At 34.2% G+C, this 18,467-nt stretch overlaps 1 protein-coding gene across 6 annotated transcripts in view; it reads left to right on the forward strand.

Annotated features, from left to right (window-relative positions):
* The window catches only part of LOC126892156 (phospholipid-transporting ATPase ABCA3-like), a 361,018-nt gene that overhangs the window by 313,528 nt on the left and 29,023 nt on the right, over nucleotides 1-18,467 (forward strand). For all 6 annotated transcript variants that reach the window (XM_050661619.1, XM_050661614.1, XM_050661615.1 and 3 more), the window contains exons 18-19: nucleotides 11,536-11,966; nucleotides 17,871-18,177. In XM_050661619.1, the coding sequence (XP_050517576.1) occupies nucleotides 11,536-11,966; nucleotides 17,871-18,177 (738 nt within the window). The remainder of the gene's footprint in view (nucleotides 1-11,535; nucleotides 11,967-17,870; nucleotides 18,178-18,467) is intronic.

The raw sequence follows: 18,467 nt of genomic DNA on the forward strand, positions 1-18,467 counted from the left end.
ATATGCGGGTTTGTTATATTTTATCTACTTCTCTTTCACTTGTTTTATGACAAATATTGCACACTACACTGATTCTACTGTGACCAAGTCTATATCCTAGTTGTAGCAAATCCACATCTTCTATTATTTCATCCATTAGTATATTGAATAGAAATGAACTGAGGCTGTCTCCCTGTCTGATTCTTCCTGGTGTTGGTATGTTGGCCGTAGTGGTGTCGTCTGTTTTAATTTTTGTCGTGCTGTTATTGTTCATTGGTTTTATGACTGTCAAATGCTTTCGTTATGTCTACGAAACAAATATATGCGGGTTTGTTATATTTTATCTACTTCTCTTTCACTTGTTTCATGACAAATATTGCATCTGTCGTCGACCTGTGTTTTCTGAATACTTCCTGTTCTTCTCTGCTCTTTGTCTGTGAATCCAACTTATCCTTGAATACGCCTGTGAATAACTTCATTGTCGTATTTAAGAGAGATTTTCCTCTGTAGATGTCCGGATATGATCTTTGTCCTTTCTTAAAAATGGGTATTGTGATACTGGTGTGCCAATCTTGCGGTATCTCTGCTGTCTAAAATTTTGTTAGACGATGTTGTGAGACAATAATTAGTGACTTTCTGAAACTTTATTTCAGCAGTTCGTTCGGTATTCCATCAGTACCTGGCGATCGTCTATTCTTTAAGATCTTCATTCTCGCTTCTCCTTCAGTTTCTTTAGTGATATACCTGTCTTCTGTTTTTTAATCGTGTTCGTCATTGGCTTCTTCACCTTCGTACTGTTCTTTGAAATATTTTCCCATGTCTCAGTTGGTATCCCTATTGCCTGTACAAATTCATTTATTGTTTTTTTTTCTGTTTTTAGCATTTTCCAAACTTTCCTCTATGCGCCTTAGATGTAGTGATCCATGTCACTCGTGAAATTGATTCAATGCTCTCTTTTTATTGGTCTTATTAGCGAATTTATTCTGTTGTTTTTTCTATATAGATGGCGCGTTGTTCCTGCGTTCCGGTGCTTTTGTAACACATGGCATTTTCTCTTTTGTTCTGCGAGTTCTTTGACTTCTTGACAAAACCATGGTTTGTTGTTTCTTATTGCGCTGGTGTTTGTTTTCCTTTGAAGACAAAAATTTTATTTTTTAATATCATTTTCTGTAGAATTTTTGCTTTCCAATTATATAAAAACTATATTTTTTTTTATATACTGATCTTATCCACAGGACAATTTTTTGACGTCTTGTAAATTTCAAAGCTAGAGAAAAAGCTATCATTTCCACCCCAACAATAATAACTGTACCTAATATGTAGTCACTTTTGTATACATTGATGAGCGCGCTAATAATCGGCAAAATAACGTAAAAGATGGAAAACGTATTAAGTTGTGAGATAAAATTTAAATTCTATTTATTGTTTCCCACCTTTAGACGTATCAGAGGAGAATGTCAACTAAAACAGTCACTCTCACAGTGGCAGTTGCTAAACTCGTGCGATACGTCTAAATGTGGGAAACTACCCCACCATAAAAAAATGAATCTAGTAGATTCATTTTTTTTATCTAATAACTTTTGACATATTATATACTATAATAGTGACTTCATTCATTTGGGCGTTTGATGTAATCGATGATTTTTTAAAAATGGGAACGATGATCGTGTGGTAGCTCATTTGAAAGGTTAGTCAATTCTCTAGTCAGTAATAAAAACAATAACATTATTATTTATGCAGTGTGGCCAAAATATTTTTTTTTTTTGAAATAAATTAATTGGCGCGAAAACAAGAATATAATTAGATATATGTAATTTATTTTACTCAAAATACATTTTACTAATGTAAGAAAATATTAAAAAAAATGTTTATTTCATACATAAATATTGCTTTTCGCATAAATTAAATGTCAAACAGCCACTCACCTACTTGTTGGCCGTTTGAACATTTAATTTAAGCGAAAAGCAATGTTTATTTGTCAAACAAACATATTTTCTCACAGTAATAGAATGTATTTTGAGTTAAATAAAATACATACATTCTTCTTTTTGCAGTAAATAATTTAATTCAAAAATAATTTGTTTGGCCACCCTTTATAAATAAGGATTATGTTTATATTACCGAATAGAGAATTAAATAACCTTTTAAATAAGCTACTACACGACCCCTATTCCCATTTAAAAAATCATCGATTACGTCATCACGCCCTAATGGATGACGTTACAATTATGGCATATATATGTCAAAAAATCATACTTTAAAATTAAAAATCGACCTCTCTCGGGATTTTTCTCCAAAGTGGCCATAAAATAAATGTATTCTATAATTTTAGAATCTCTCTCTATATGGATTTTAAACCTGTACATTTATCTTGGCGATTCTATTCTCTCAAATAAATAAAAAATTTCATTAGATAAAAAACCTCGTTAGTTTCTCTACTTCATTCCACAATAGAAGGACTCAGTTCTTACAAGAAAAAAATTAATGCTTTTAGAGTATTCTTTGTGGTAGGGGAGCAAAGTATGCTAAATTTGCAGTCACTCGAGCGCTTTGGGGACCTATTGGGTTATGAAGGGCAGGTCCCAAAACCAAAAAAAGTTAAGTAAAGTTTTTAATTTTAGTAGGCGCTTGCCATTTTTTAATTTAATTTTCCATTTCCAACAATCGTTTTTTCCGATTATAACGCCATCTATCCATAATTCGAAAAAATGTTTCGCAAAAAAGTTACTTATTTTTACGCATGGAATCCAAATCTGCAATAAAAAAATGGGGGCTCCTATTTAGAATTTTAAAGTAACCCCCACCCCACCTCCGTGAGAGGTCGTGTGTGGTGCCAATCTATAGATTTTTCAAAAATATTGAATAAGTGTATTTTACAGTTTTTCGATCTGATGTTCATTTCGTGAAATATCGCGGGATTCGTATTTAAAATATTAAATTTACCCCCACCGCTCTCCGTGGGAAGTCGTGTATAGTATCATTCGATACACTTTAAAAAAATATTGAGCACAAATTTTTTAGTTTTTCGATCTGTCTTTTATTTCGCGAAATATTCGCTTTTTTCATGTGAAACTTTGGGACTCGACCATTTCCTTACGCCTGGCTCAAATCGTCAGATTTTTTAAATATACACTGTTTTTCATTTATTTAACTTACCTTATCTTAATCTGACAATTTGGTGTTTTTTTAAGGATATATTTTTTTCGGGCCCCCTTAACGAACTCCCCTGTAAGAGCCAATGTATGGTAGACGTACATCTGCAGGGTACCAGGTTTCTCCCCATATGATAATCTGACGCGCTCGAGTAACCGCAAAAATCCCCGCTTGGGCTCGCCTACCATTAGTGGCTTCAAATATAAACACTAAATGTTAAAGGGTTAATACTTTATTACTATTATTATAATTAGGTTAGGTTAATTATCTTGTACTTTGTCGTCTAATAATTTAAGTATTCTTTTCGTTCTGTCTCTCATGTTAACATCCAATTTATTGTTTATTGCACTCACTTTGATTTACTGCACACAAAGAGCACCTTTGAAAATACTTTATTGCGTAGAATCGGATATATAGTATTTTTACAACAAAAGCGATATTACGTAGGTCAAAATTTTTGACATAAGAGAACTGTCAAAACATTAGATTGTGACTTTTCATTATTGCCGTGTTTATAATAAACATGACAATAATGAAAAGTCACATTCTAATGTTTTGACAGTTCTCTTATGTCAAAAATTTTGACCTACATAATATCGCTTTTGTAGTAAAAATACTATATATCTCCATTGATCGCAGCGATTTAAGCGGTATAACAGATCGGCGTCAAGTAACATGAGTTAGGTTATATTAGGGAAAGGCGGTGTTGTCAGATTTATGGTGCCACTATGACACTTTTTTTATTGGTGCCAAATTGACTAAAATTATATAGTTACATACAGTTGTATATAGTAGAGCGCCCTCTATCGAAAAATGCCTGAACAAATCAATATGTCCATTTAGAAAAAGTCTCAATCTGGCACCATTACGTTTTTTACATATTCTGCATTAGGAACACTTGTACTCTCCTAGAACAAAAACATACACGCTGTCGTACTGGCACCCAAAATCGGGTGCCACAACGTCAAATTGGGTGCGACATTGACATGTTTTGCTTAAAAATGGTGCCAGATTGACAGAATATATCTGTATATATATATATATATATATATATATATATATATATATATATATATATATATATATATATATATATATCGGCAAATCCCTTATATAGGCAATCCCGGCTATAGACAAGTAAAATATAATTTACATATGCTAAAAAATGAAAACATAGAGAAACAGTTCCAGTCACATATAAAAGAAACCCTAGAACACACCTGGGCAGTCGATCAGTCAAGCACGGAAATGTGGAACAACTGCAAGGGGGATCTGAAATTAGCAGCCGAAAGCACATTGGGAATATCCCGAACCCAAGAAAGAAACGACTGGTTCGACCAAGACTGCAAAAAAATAGCAGATGAGAAGAACGAAGCATTTAGGACCATGCAACAACGGAAAACTTGATAGATACAAAAACTTAAGGAGATAGGAAAAACGCATACACCGAAAAAAGAAACGAGACTCTGAAAATGACATATTAGAACGGCTCGAAAACCATATGATTCACGGAGAAACAAGAAAATTCTATCATCAAATAAATATTATTAGAAAACAATTCAAACCGAGAATCAACTATTGTAATAATAAGGAAGGTAACTTACTTACCAACAAAGAGGATATCCTATTACGATGGGTAGAGCACTTTCGAGAGTTACTGGAAGGGGAACCTACTAACAATATAGAGCTGGAATACCGAAATGAGGAACTCGTGGAACCCCCCTCGGTAGAAGAAATAAAAATATCTATAGAAAAACTAAGAAATCACAAATCCCCAGGCAGCGATGGCATCCCAGCAGATTTATTTAAGCATGGTGGAGAGCAGCTCACCAAGGTGATGCGAGAAATTGTTTGTAAAATTTGGTCTGAGGAGCAAATGCCTGAAGAATGGAGCTTAGGCTTAATATGCCCGTTACACAAAAAGGGAAGCCAACTGGAATGCAATAATTACCGCGGAATAACTCTCCTAAATACAGCATACAAGATATTGTCAAACATTTTGCACGAGAGATTAAAGCCTTATACCAAAACCTTTCTAGGAGAATATCACGCAGGATTCAGGCGTGGACGTTCAACCATTAACCAGATCTTTACACTACGAAATATCCTGAAAAAAGCGCAAGAGTTTAACATAGGTACCATATTTTTGTCAATTTTAAAGCTGCATATGACAGTGTCTTAAGACCAAGTCTCTACAACGCTATGAATGAGTTAGGAATTCCAAAAAACTCATATGTATGATAAAAGTGACAATGGCGAAGATGATATCAGCAGTAAAAATTCAAAACGACTCGTTTTGAACCCCATTTGAAGTACATAGAGGGTTAAGGCAGGGAGATGCGCTGGCGTGTCAACTTTTTAACGTAGCATTAGAAAAAATCGTACGAGACGCTAATTTAGATAGCAGAGGAACGATCTTCAATAGATCTGTCCAAATTCTAGCATATGCAGACGACGGACGTGGACATTATAACAAGAACCAGAGCGAGAACTGCGAAAGTCCTAAATGAGCTAGTATTAGCAGCAGAACGAATGGGGTTACATATAAATCGAAATAAAACCAAATTTCAGATCTAATCATCAATGACCAAAACTTCGAAGCGGTCAAAGAGTTCATATATCTAGGGACATCGGCTAACCCCAACAATAACACATCAGGGGAAATAAAAAGACGAATAATAATTGCAAACAGGTGTTATCATAGTCTATCAAAGTACTTAGCTAACAAACGTATAAGGCTGTATAGAACATTGATAGTCCCCGTTCTCACATATGGATCAGAGGCATGGACGCTAACTAAAACAGATGAATCCGCTCTATCGATTTTTGAAAGAAAGGTGCTACGCAAGATATTCGGAGCGGTCTGTGAGAACGGAATATGTAGGCGTAGATATAACTTTGAACTGCAGAATATCTACAAGCATACGTTTGGTGGAAAAGATATTATTACTATAATTAAGCGAAACTGCCTGCAGTGGCAGGACATGTAGCCCTGGCCCCTGAATCGAACATGCTAAAAAAGATTCTAACAGCGTAACCCGTGGGAATGAGAAGACGGGGTACGAAGATCGGAGTCGGCAACTGGAAAAAGCAAGCAAGGACAGAACAGAATGGCGTAGAAAGCTTGAGAAGGTCGAGGCCCTCTAAGGGCTGTAGCACAAAGATGATGATGATGATCGGCAAATCCTTAAGATAAAGATGGAAGGAATCGTTCAATACACAATTGCGGTCGCCGCCGGGCGATTAATTAATTCTGAATCGCCCCACGGCTGGATTTGACTCAATTCGTCTCGCCAGGTTGGTTTCAGCTTAGATCAGCACTCCAAGCTTAAACCACTAAGTCTATTAGATCAACACTCCGTAGCACTCCAGTTTGTCTCTATCTCAATCTGCTGGTGCCCGGTTGGCTACAGGCTGGTGGCCAGTGAGTCCCTACCAGATCAATTCTCCAGCTGGAACTAAACAATTTTTGCGCAGACTTGTTACGTTACGCATTTCGCAAACATGTATTTGACAACATAAATAGGATACTATCAATCAACTAATTTATTCCGTTTAAAAATGTAAACAAATATATGAAAAGATGCATGAATAATTGAGGCACTTAGAACACAAGTGGTATAAGTGACAATTTTAGAAAAGTAGGTTTTAAATACAAAAAGCAACTCCCAAATACATAGAAAGCATGATGGCTTCAAACTTTTTACATAAACAAACAATAAAAAATGATCAAAAATGACATGTCATTAAAAATAAGCTAAGTAGCACCTACCTAAAGCCTAAGTAGAACCTAAGTAGAACCTACCCAAACCATAATGTAAACATCAATAAAGGAATCATCAAATCATTAGGTATATGGCAGAGCTCAATACAGCTGTTCCAACGAAAAATAATTTTAAGAGAAAAAACCCTGCTAATAAAGGTTTTAACAAAAATGACTATCTAATGTCATTTATAAATAAGGAATTCCGCAAGATAGAAGAAAGAAAACAACAAAACAACACAAGCATTCCAGCTACACTCAAAAAAGGGGACTCAATGTTGACAACAATACCATATGTTAACGGCTTATCAGAAAAATTAAACATGACAAGGAATGAGTACAACATAATAACATTTAAAACATGCAACACACTCAGATCTGTCCTATCCAAAACGAAACTAAATAACATACAGCAGAGGTCAAAGAATTCAATCTACAAAATTCCCTGTGAATGCAACAATTTCTACTTGGGAGAAGCTATAAGACCACTAAGCGTCAGGATTAACCAATATCAAAAACGGAGATTTCGACAAATCACAGATATGCATAATGAAGAAGACAGACATTAAAAAGAGAAAAATCAAAGAAACGGCCCTCATCCTATTAAATGAAGAAAAATGTGTAGCAAATCCATCAGCAGAATACAGCAGACTTTGGTTGCCAATACTTAAAGAAGTTAACAACGATCACAAAAATTAAAAAGGGTTGGGAATAAGTTAAACGTAACATCAACATTTACAACAACCAACACACTCCGATCTGTCCCAAAATCAAACTAAATAACATTCAAGAGAGGTCAAAGAACTGCATCTACGAAATACCCTGTGAATGCAACAATTACCCTGTGAATACAGGATAAACGATCCTGAAACATACATCAAAAACAGGGATTTCGACAAATCACAGATATGGATCATGAAGGAGACAGACATTAAAAAGAGAAATATCAGAAAAGCTCATCCTACTAAATCGTCGCTTATTTGCAAAAAGGTGCCAAGTGACATTTTATTCAAAAGAGGGGTTATGTGCAAAAATGATAGGTACGAAGGTTCTACCTACCCAAGTAGCACCGAACGGGTTTATTAAGTCTTTTAAGGATGCTTTAAAACTGTAGAATAAAACTAAAATTAAAACCATTTGGTATTTAAGTAAACCTTAAGGTTGCTATAAAACCGCTTTCAGCATAAAAGGGCCCACTCTGAAAGAGGTCAATAAAACCAAAAATAAAAACCTTCTTAAACCTTTGTTTTCTTAAGCAACTGGTTTTAAAGCTGCTGTGAAGGTCCTTTTAAAATCATGTTAAAAGACACTTTAAGTGCAGGCAGTTTTATAGTAAACTTAAGAAAAGTATTCCTATAACAGGGATATTTTAATAACCGATCATATAAGCCTAGTAAAAACGGTTTGGGACCTCAAATTTCTATTCCTTAAACCGGGATATTCCTTTAACCGGTATTCTAATAAGCACTCTAAGTACATTCTAAGTACTCCATATAGGCCAACAAATTTTTTACATGTGTGTTATGATAGATAGATACGTATTTGTAACCATAAAATAATAAAAAGTACTTATTATTTAGGACTGTCAAGGTAGAAAAACACTTCCGCACCCAACTTTATTGGTAGGTAATGTTAACAAAAATAGTTCAAAATAACTCACGCGCCCTAAAATTTCTGACTTTTGGCGATTAAAAAAATAATAATAATAAGAAAATTTAATTCCGAAAAATATTAATTTGAGAGAGAAATAATTGTATCTACAATTTTAATGTTTTAATGTTAAAATAAATCGATATGTCCTTAAGACGCTTATCTATAATTTTTATTTAAGCCTTATATTCTAATCTATCATTGCTTTCAGCGTCTTCAGAAAGCAATATGGCCGAAATCCAAATAAAACTATTTAGTCTATCGACAGAGAATTGTTAAGATCAACTGGTTTTATTTTATACCGTTCCAAGAGCATATATCCTACATAAAAGCAAGGTTGCCTTGGAATTAAAACCGTTTAGTTTTAATGCTGCTGTCAATAATGCCACTCGGTTTTAATGTGAATCTAACCTAAAATCGAGGCGTCGTAGTGCTGTGTGTGTGCGTTGTATTGTTCGAAAAATAAGCCACTTCCACTTTTTAGAACACACTACACCACTGTTTCGCTCTAAAACAAATGGCCGGCCATTTTGGACATGAAAGAAGAAGGGATGAGTTTAGTTTTATTGTTTCTAACAAGAAGCATAGTTTAGTCTTTACGATAACCAAATTGATTCAGTTAAGAGCGTTTGGTTTTAGTACAGCCTACTAATTGCTTTTAAGAAAGCAACTTTAAAGAAAACTAAAAAAATAGTTTTAAGGCATATTATGTTTTACTGACATAATAGTCTTGAGATCAAGTAGTGTTAATAAAAGGTTTTATTAGTCATATTAGGAGAATCTTTAAAACTGCAATAAAACTAAATGATCACAAACTAGAATCTAATAAAACCAAACAGTCCGGAAGTTCTTTATAAAACTGATTAGTTTTAAGGTGAACTGAGAATAAACCATTTTAAAACTACACTAAGACAAATTATCTATTAAGATTAATTAGTCTTGTTTGATACTCTTATTAGACACTTTAAAACTAGTGACAAATGCTTAACAGTTTTAAAGTTCTGACAGTATATCTATAAGGTAACTTTAAAACCATTATCTTCTTATTTATCACAATAAAACCTTTATAAACCTTAAATAAAACTAAAATGTTTTTATTGTGCTACTTGGGTATTCTGTAAAAAGTGTATTACTTACTGTTGTTGAGATAGTCTCATAATTTTTTGGTGCCAAGTAACATTTTTTTAAACTGGTTGTGTAAAAAGGAGCTAAGTTCCACTTAATAAAAATATAAAAATGTTACTTGGCCCCTTTTTGCAAATCAGCTACGAAATGAAGAAAAATATGTAGCATCAACAGAATGCAGCAGACTTTGGTTGCCAATACTTAAAGAAGAAGTGAACAAAATCATACCACTAATAGACAAAAAAACGTGAAACACATATTTCCAAATACACTACACATGTGCAACAAACAATACATCCCAGATAGCACAAGTACGTTTTATGGACATCCAATGGACGTACATATGTGTACATTGGAACGTCCAATGGACGTCCCGCTAAGGTACAATGGACATCCGATGGACGTCCAACGAACGTCCAGAGTTCACAAAATTGGACGTCCATAGAACGTCCGCTACAAACGTACAGTGTACGTTGTTGAAGCTTTCAGTGTACATTTTATGTACATTCAATGTACATCTGATGTACATTTAATGTACGTCTTATGGACATTTTTGTAGGGCACTTTTCAGAAAGCAATCTAGTGTCCATAATTTTTTGAATACATACATAGCAAAAAGCCTTTAAGTATAGGAAATAGTTCCTATAATACTAAAGTTATACTTTAAAATATTACACAAAATACCTTTTTTATTTCTCTTTATTATAACTTTATTATGTATACTTTATTATAGGAACTTCATTAATGCACGACTGCACTTGCACGATAAACAGCAAACACAAAGATATCACAGGTTGTATTATATTGTATGTAATAACTTAATAAAGACAAAATTCACATAATGCATGCACATTAAAGGAGGTTTATTTCTGTTCTGTTCCTTCCAAACATTATTTCTTAGAACTTGAGAGTCAGTACGGTTGTATATTGCAAGCGGGTTTGCCATTCTGTGAATTATCATAAATAAATCCTCCTTCAGTATTCCACAACAATTAACAGCGATAATCCCCTAAAAGTACCTGCCTAGTACTACCTTTTACGACCGATAGCGTGAAGAGCGACAACGTTGTCAAGAAGATTCTCATTTAGTTTGGCGGGAAATTTAAAATTTACAAAATGCACATTTAAGATTTAAATTGGTAGTGTCTAATTATTGTAAGTTCTATAATTACCGATGCGCGATGTAGCTCCGTTATTCTGAAAAAGTTTACCATCGTTTTATCATCATTTAATATTATATAGGTTTAATTAAAATAATTTTAGTGGTTCAGTGTTTTAATTCGATGATGAAAAAGTATGTGACTACATTTATTAGAAGCTTCTTGTATTCTACTAATAATATTGCTTTGATTAAAGCAGCAAGCTATATATAATTACTCATAATAATAGACGCATTTTGTGTAAAATCTCCATGGACCACAAATGGATGTCCAATGTACGTTGAAATCAAACGTCCAATGGACGTCGCGTAATGGACGTACATAGTACGTCCAGTTTTGGTCCATGGACGTTTGGACTTTAAGTGTACGTTATATGGACGTCCATCGGACGTTGTGTGCTATATGGGATATAACTTAATTTACCCCAAAGAATCATTCAATATACAGAATTATTGCAAAAATACACATAATAAAAAATTTGATGTATCACGGCAGATAAAAGATCTGCCCTCATATCTTTCAAGCCATAACTGGCTGTTGCCTACAAGCATCATAGGCAAAGTACATTTTTTTTAATAGGGATGTGACGTAGCGCCAATAATGACAGTTTAGCCACTAACTGTGGCTAAAAACATAGCCTTTCATTTAACTTTTTATGTCTTAGTACGTAATTTTAATATATATTTTGAATTTATCTTGTTTTAGACGCTGATCTGAATTACTTTAAATGGAAGGCACCCGGAATTGCCAGGAACATGGTTTATTCATTTTTAACAGGCATTATTTTATTCGCGCTTCTTTTGGCCATTGAGTATAAGATTTTCTCTAGAGTACACTATTACTTAACTCAAAAGCATTTTACCAAAAAACCTATACCTGTCGAAGACGAAGATTCTGACGTTTCGAAGGAACGAGAAAGAATACATGTTGCTACAGAGATTGACATTAAACAAAATTATACGTTGGCGGTCAAAGATTTGACTAAGTACTATAAGAACTTTTTGGCTGTGAACGGGCTGTGCGTTGGAATAAGAAAGTTCGAATGCTTTGGATTGCTTGGAATCAACGGTGCTGGAAAAACTAGTACCTTCATGATGATGACTGGTGATACTAGTATTTCATATGGTGACGCCTGGGTGAGTATCTAATAAAATCATACTGCTTATTGAAATTAAGCTGGGTTGACATAAGTCAACCCAGCATCAGTCTACCCCTAAATCTGTGAGTCATTCTTATAAGATTATTATTTTATTAAGAACGTTATAAGTCGAAATACACTGCCGAGCAAAAAAATCGGGTCACTCGATGAATTATACGTGTTTGATGTCTCGAATTTCCTAAACCTGTTGCCCGATTTGAGTGACTTTTTTAGTATGTTGTAGCCTTATTATTTAAGAATATCAATGTAATAATATTGTTGCTAGACAGGTAAATGTCATTTTATACCGCGTGTAACAATCATACTGTGTTTTTTCCTTAAAGTTCGGAACACTCGGAAGTGGAATATTATAGCATAGATAAAATATTTAAATTAAAACTCAACTGTAGCCTTAGGATTTCTTAACAGTTTCTTTTTTGACTCATTTGCTTATGTTGGATAATAAAAAAGTTAGGTACTTTAACAATTAGCCACGTTCTTCATCAATACAGGGTGTTTCTAAATAAGTGCGATCAACTTTAAGGGGTAATTCTGCATGAAAAATGACACAATTACAGTTGAGTCCGCGAGTCTTTACCCGTGCGTCATTAATACCTGGCGAGATAAAACACATACTTTTTATTTAGCATCATTCTCTTCCACGCATGAAACTCATGACAAACCAGCTGCCGTTTGTTATTAAGTAAAAACACATGTTATTTTTATTCTAGACTCAGTGCATTGAAAAGAGATAGGTACAAAAAAAGACGATTCGGTATGTTTTCATATTTTAAGCACAATTTGTTTGACGTTTCTGCTTTGTTTACTTTTATGGCTGTCAGTCAGTTGAATTTTTTGCGGTTTTTGTCGAATTTTTGCGTTTTGAAGTTTCTTTCTATTACACAAACAGTTGTTTTCACAACTAATTTTATATTGGGCTTTGAAATTTTAAGGCAAATAATTATATTTTGGCAATTAATATTTAAAACGTACAAAGCTAACGTCATTCACACAGAAAAGAAATGATTGTGTTTAGATTTCCGTCAAAGTGAATAAAATAACAAAAATAAAATATGTTATTGAATTTTTTTATAAATTGTTTATTTATTTATTAATCAATAATAATAAACGAATTTATTAAGCTACTTCAAATGTAGCTGTAATTCTGCACAAAAATTTTGAATCAAAACTTACATTTGACATTCTATATATTTGATAACGTCAAATTTTTTAATAAAACCCGTAATCGGAACAGTAGCCACTTTCTGTCAGTTGTTGTTGCGTGAAATAGATTTCCGACTTATTTCGTATGCTTTAACCCGCCATTACACGCGCTATGAGGGAATCCCTCACCATATTTGTTTATAACCAATGAAATTGTGTAAACTAATACGATAACCTTAAGCACCCAGGAATGCCTTTAGCATGGTTCATGAGAGGGTATGAAAAAGTTATAGAATATTTCAGGCGGTCAGTGTGCTGTGTGATAGTTGAAAGAAGAGACATGCCTCTTCAAGTGAGGGAATTCCTCACTGCGCGTGCAATCACAGTGAAATCACGTTTCTATTATCTCAAAGAAACTTTTAGGTTTTTATTTAATATTTAGGTAGGTTTAATTAAAATATTATTGTTTGGATTAGGTTAGGAACAGTGGCACACCGAGGGGAGGTTTGGGGGTTAAAATCCCACCCAGAGCATATAGAAATATATATATAAAAGAAAGTAGGAAAATGTAACTTGTCTTTCACAAATAATACAAAAAACTTTCGGTGCCCAAGCAAACCCCCCCCCCCCCCCCCCCCCAGAGGAAAATTCTAGGTGCGCCACTGGTTAAGAACCCATTTTTAAATTTACCTATTCTAATTGGGAAATAAGCCACAATTTAACTTAAAAAATGGATTTTATTGACGTTTCGAATTCCACCTCGGACGTCGTGATCAAAATACAAAATATTAATAGTTAATTACATAAATGCAACAAAGAAATAGCTTCAGAACAGTTGTTAATTTTAATTTGTATTTTTAGTAAAATTAATTCGCGTAAAGAACGTTAATTTCTTCAGTGGCTTGCTGAAATTGAAGATTAAGAAAACTTGCTTTTGATCTATATTATTTTTACTTTTGTTTTGTTAAATTAATAAAAAAATGGTTTACGAGACTTTCTATAATATGTGAGTACAACCCATTTTATATTTATACATGTTGACATTCATTCTTCCTCGAAATAAGTCGAATTTATGTAGGTGAGGGCGACGCTCATACGCGTGCAACCACGTCACAATAGAAGACGCGTGTAACGGCGGGTTAAATGATGACGCATGGGTAAAGACTCGCGGACTCAACTGTATAACCATATGTCCACAAATGCTTCCTTTCCAAGATACGGGAAGTTGAATTTTTTCTTACAAACTGACGGTTTATTTGTTGCTCTAAAACCGGTTGAGATATTCAAATGAAATTTGGTAGGCTTTAAGAGCTAGTTATAGCGAATTTTTTTACATACAATTAAGAATTTTATAGTCACCATTGTCGTCCATACGGGATGTATCTAAAATGTTTATACCCGTATGCATGCCAATGGTGAATATAAAATTCTTATTTTTATGTCAAAAATGCGCAATAACTACCTCTTAAAACCTACCAAATTTCATTTACATACCTCAACCAGTTTTAGAGCAACAAATAAACCGTCAGTTTGTAAGAAAAAATTCAACATCCCGTATCTCGGAAACGAAGCAATTGTGGACATATGTTTATAACGGTCACTTTTTCATGAAATATGACAATATTGTGCAAAACATCGAACCAATTTTTCGAATAACAATAACAACAATTCTATTTTATATGATGTTATCACACAAAAATATAGCATATTTGAAATCTGCTCACTAATTTGGTCCTTTTATTACTTTTTAAGAGATATGACAATCTTGTAAGGTATATCAGCAGGAGATATGTCAACCTTATCAGGATCGGAGTAGCTCAGGAGGTAGTATGTCTGACTTCCATGCAGGTAGGCCTGGGTTTAAATCGCAGCGCCGGCAAGAACAGAAAAAAAATGTCTGTAGGCTCAGCATGAGTAAAATGAGTCTTCTTCTTTTAGTGCCTATTCGTTTCGAATATTGGCGATCATTCTGGCTATAATTATTTTATTAACTGATGCTTCAAATAGATTAGTTGTTGTTGTGGAGAACCATTTTCTCAGGTTCTTTAACCATGATATTCTTCTTCTCCCAATTCCTCGCTTTCCGAATACTTTATCTTGAAGGATTAGCTTCAGTAATCTGTATTTAGTGCCGTTTCTCATTATGTGTCCGAGATATTCTAATTTTCTTCTTTTAATGGTATACATTACCTCTCTTTCTTTGCCCACTCTTCGTAATACTGTCTCGTTGGTTATCTTGTCCATCCATGATCCTTAGGATTCGCCTGTACAGCCACATCTCAAAGGCTTCAAGTTTTTTTCTCCATTGCTTCAGTGAGTGTCCAGGATTCAACTCCGTAATACAATATTGAAAAGATATAACATCGTAGGAGCCTTATTTTTATCTCTAGATTAAGTTTGTGGCTTTTAAAGAGTTTGGCCATATTATTGAATGTACTCCTAGCCTTCTCTATTCTACATTTTATTTCTTGTGAGTGATCCCGTTGTTCGTTTACTATTGTTCCAAAATAGTTATACTGTTTTACTCGGTCCACTGGTGTATTATTGATAAGTAGTTGGGCGTCTCTAATTTTATTCTTGCTGATGATCATAAATTTAGTTTTTGATATATTTACTTGAAGTACAAATCTTTCACATATTTCATTTACTTTGTTTATTAGTTGCTGTAAACTGTTTAAACTGTCTGCAAAAATAACGGTGTCGTCTGCATAGCGGATGTTGTTTAGGCGTTCTCCATTTAGAAATATTCCATGTTCACAATTTTCCAAGGCTTCACTAAATATTTCCTCTGAATATAAGTTAAATAATATAGGTGAAAATATACAACCTTGTCTACCGCCTCGTAGAATCTGAATCGCTTTCATTGGTTCACCTCCATGATTCGTTCTTATTGTGGCTGATTGGTTCCAGTATAAATTTTGTATTATACGTCGGTCTTTATCATCCGTTTGGGCTTTTGTTAGAACATCCATCATTTTTCGGTGTCGAACTGTATCAAATGCTTTTTGGTAGTCCACAAAGCAGGTGTAAATGTCGCAAGTTATATCTCTGCGATCTCTGCATCTTTGAAATAAAACCTGTAGACTAAACAGTGCATCTCTTGTACCTAAGCCTTTCATGAATCCAAACTGTGTGTCTTGTATTCTCTCTTCGCATAGCTTGTATATTCTACGATGTATAATTTTAAGAAAAAGTTTTAATGTATGGCTCATTAGACTTAGCCTCTATTCTCCGCACTTTTTTGCTCCATGTTTCTTTTGTAAGGTAATAAATTCTGAAACTAGCCAATCTTTTGGGATACTGCCTGTGTCATAGATATTATTGAAGATTTTATATAGTATTCGTAAAGATTCATCATCAAGAAGTTTAATAAATTCAGATTGTACTCCGTCTGGTCCTGGAACTCTACCTTCTTTTAGTGATATTACGGCTGCTCTTATTTCTGCCACTAGTATAAGTGGTCTTGTTTCCGTAGGTATTGGGGACTGGTTCTCCCTCTCATCAAAAAATAAATTTCGTATGTACTTTTTCCAGGTATTATTGATACTCTCTTTGTCCACGATTATCTCTCCATTGTCATTAACAAGTTTACTTATTCTTCTGTTTTTACATTTCCTGTAATTTCTCTTACCTTCTTATGCACGTTGAAGTCGTCGTATTTACTTTGCAGAATTTCGATTTCTTGGCATTTTTTCTCCAGTTCTTTCTGTTTGGCTTCACTGATCTTTCTCTGTGTCTCTCGCTGTAATGTTTTAAACATGGAGTTATCGTTCTTGTTTTTCCTTCTTTCTTCCATCAGTTGCAGAATTTTTGTCGTCATCCATGTGTTATTCTTACCTTCTTCGTTCTTCATAAAATTGTCTTTAATGTCGTCTATCGTTTTATGAAGGGATTATATCTTATCTTCTGTGCTTTCCGTTGTATTATCGATTTCTTTGAATTTTCTATTTAATGTTTTGCTGACTATTTCTTTTACTTCGCTACATTTCAGTTTTCTCATGTCATGTTTTTTACAGTTTTTCCGCTTATTTTCTTTAACTTGGTTCTATACACGCCCACTAAAGGATTGTGGTCAGATTGAATATCAGCGCCTGGGTAGGTTTTAACACTGTTGAAACTATTTCGATATCTTTTGTTAACAAGCATATTGTCTATTTTATTTCTTATAATAACGTCTTCCCCGTTATCTCTAAGTGATTTCCACGTATACAGGCGTCTAGGTGGTAGTTTGTAAAATGTGTTTAGCACGATTAAGTCATGCTCAGCTGCAAAGATACTCATTGTTTCTCCGCGTTGATTTCTCTCTCCTAATCCATGTGAACCAATATGTTGCCCTTCTTTTCCGTTACATATTTTCGCATTGAAATCTCCCATGACTATAAGGAGTTCGTGTCTCGGTATATCTCTTAAAAGGTTGTTCTTATTTGTTTGTAGAATTCTGATATTTCTTCATTACTGTGGTCTGCCGTGGGTGCATAGACTTGTATGATGTTTGTATTCACCGGTGACGTATTTAGTTGTAACAGGAGTAAAATGAGTCCCTTGGGTAAACGAGGGATAATAATAGGCGGTGGAAGCGTAGCACTGGCCCTGTTACCTTCCTTGTGTACCGTAGGCCCTAGATATAGCAGACTACCATGCTATAATCGGAAATCCGCGTTAGGGGTATAAAACGGGGGACTAATATTATTGACAATCATATTCCAAGTTAGCGATATATTAATATTTTGTGTTTCAGGTAAATGGTAAAAGTATTAAACAACATTTGGAAGAAGTTCAAAAAATAATCGGATATTGTCCCCAATTTGATGCTTTACTGGACGACATGACAGCAGAAGAGTCGATTATAATGTTTGCTATGCTAAGAGGTTTACCTTTCAAAGATACTTTTAAATTAGCTGATTATTTGTCTAAAGAATTCGATTTTACCAGACATTTGAAAAAGAAAGTGAAAGAACTCAGCGGTGGCAACAAGAGGAAATTAAGTACAGCGATTGCGTTGATTGGGGATCCTCCTTTGTTGTATCTAGATGAACCAACCACAGGTAAGTTCTTCTTCTTCTTCTTCCTTCTTTTATATAGGCTTTAAAGCCTGTTTCTTCTTCAATATTAGCCTCCTAAATTGTTTAAATTATGGCACCATATTTTTCTTGGTCTGCCAATATTTCGTCCATTTCGTGACTTACCTCGTGCTATTTGTACTATCCTATCCTCTGCTATTCTACTAATGTGTTTGTTCCACTGCTGTTTCCGTTTTGTTACCCATCCATTTATGTCTTCTACATTGGCTCTTCTTATGTTTTCGCTTCTCTCGCTATCCAACAGATATTTCCCT

The sequence above is a fragment of the Diabrotica virgifera genome, chromosome 9 (assembly GCF_917563875.1).
Source record: "Diabrotica virgifera virgifera chromosome 9, PGI_DIABVI_V3a".
NCBI classification, from domain to species: domain Eukaryota; kingdom Metazoa; phylum Arthropoda; class Insecta; order Coleoptera; family Chrysomelidae; genus Diabrotica; species Diabrotica virgifera.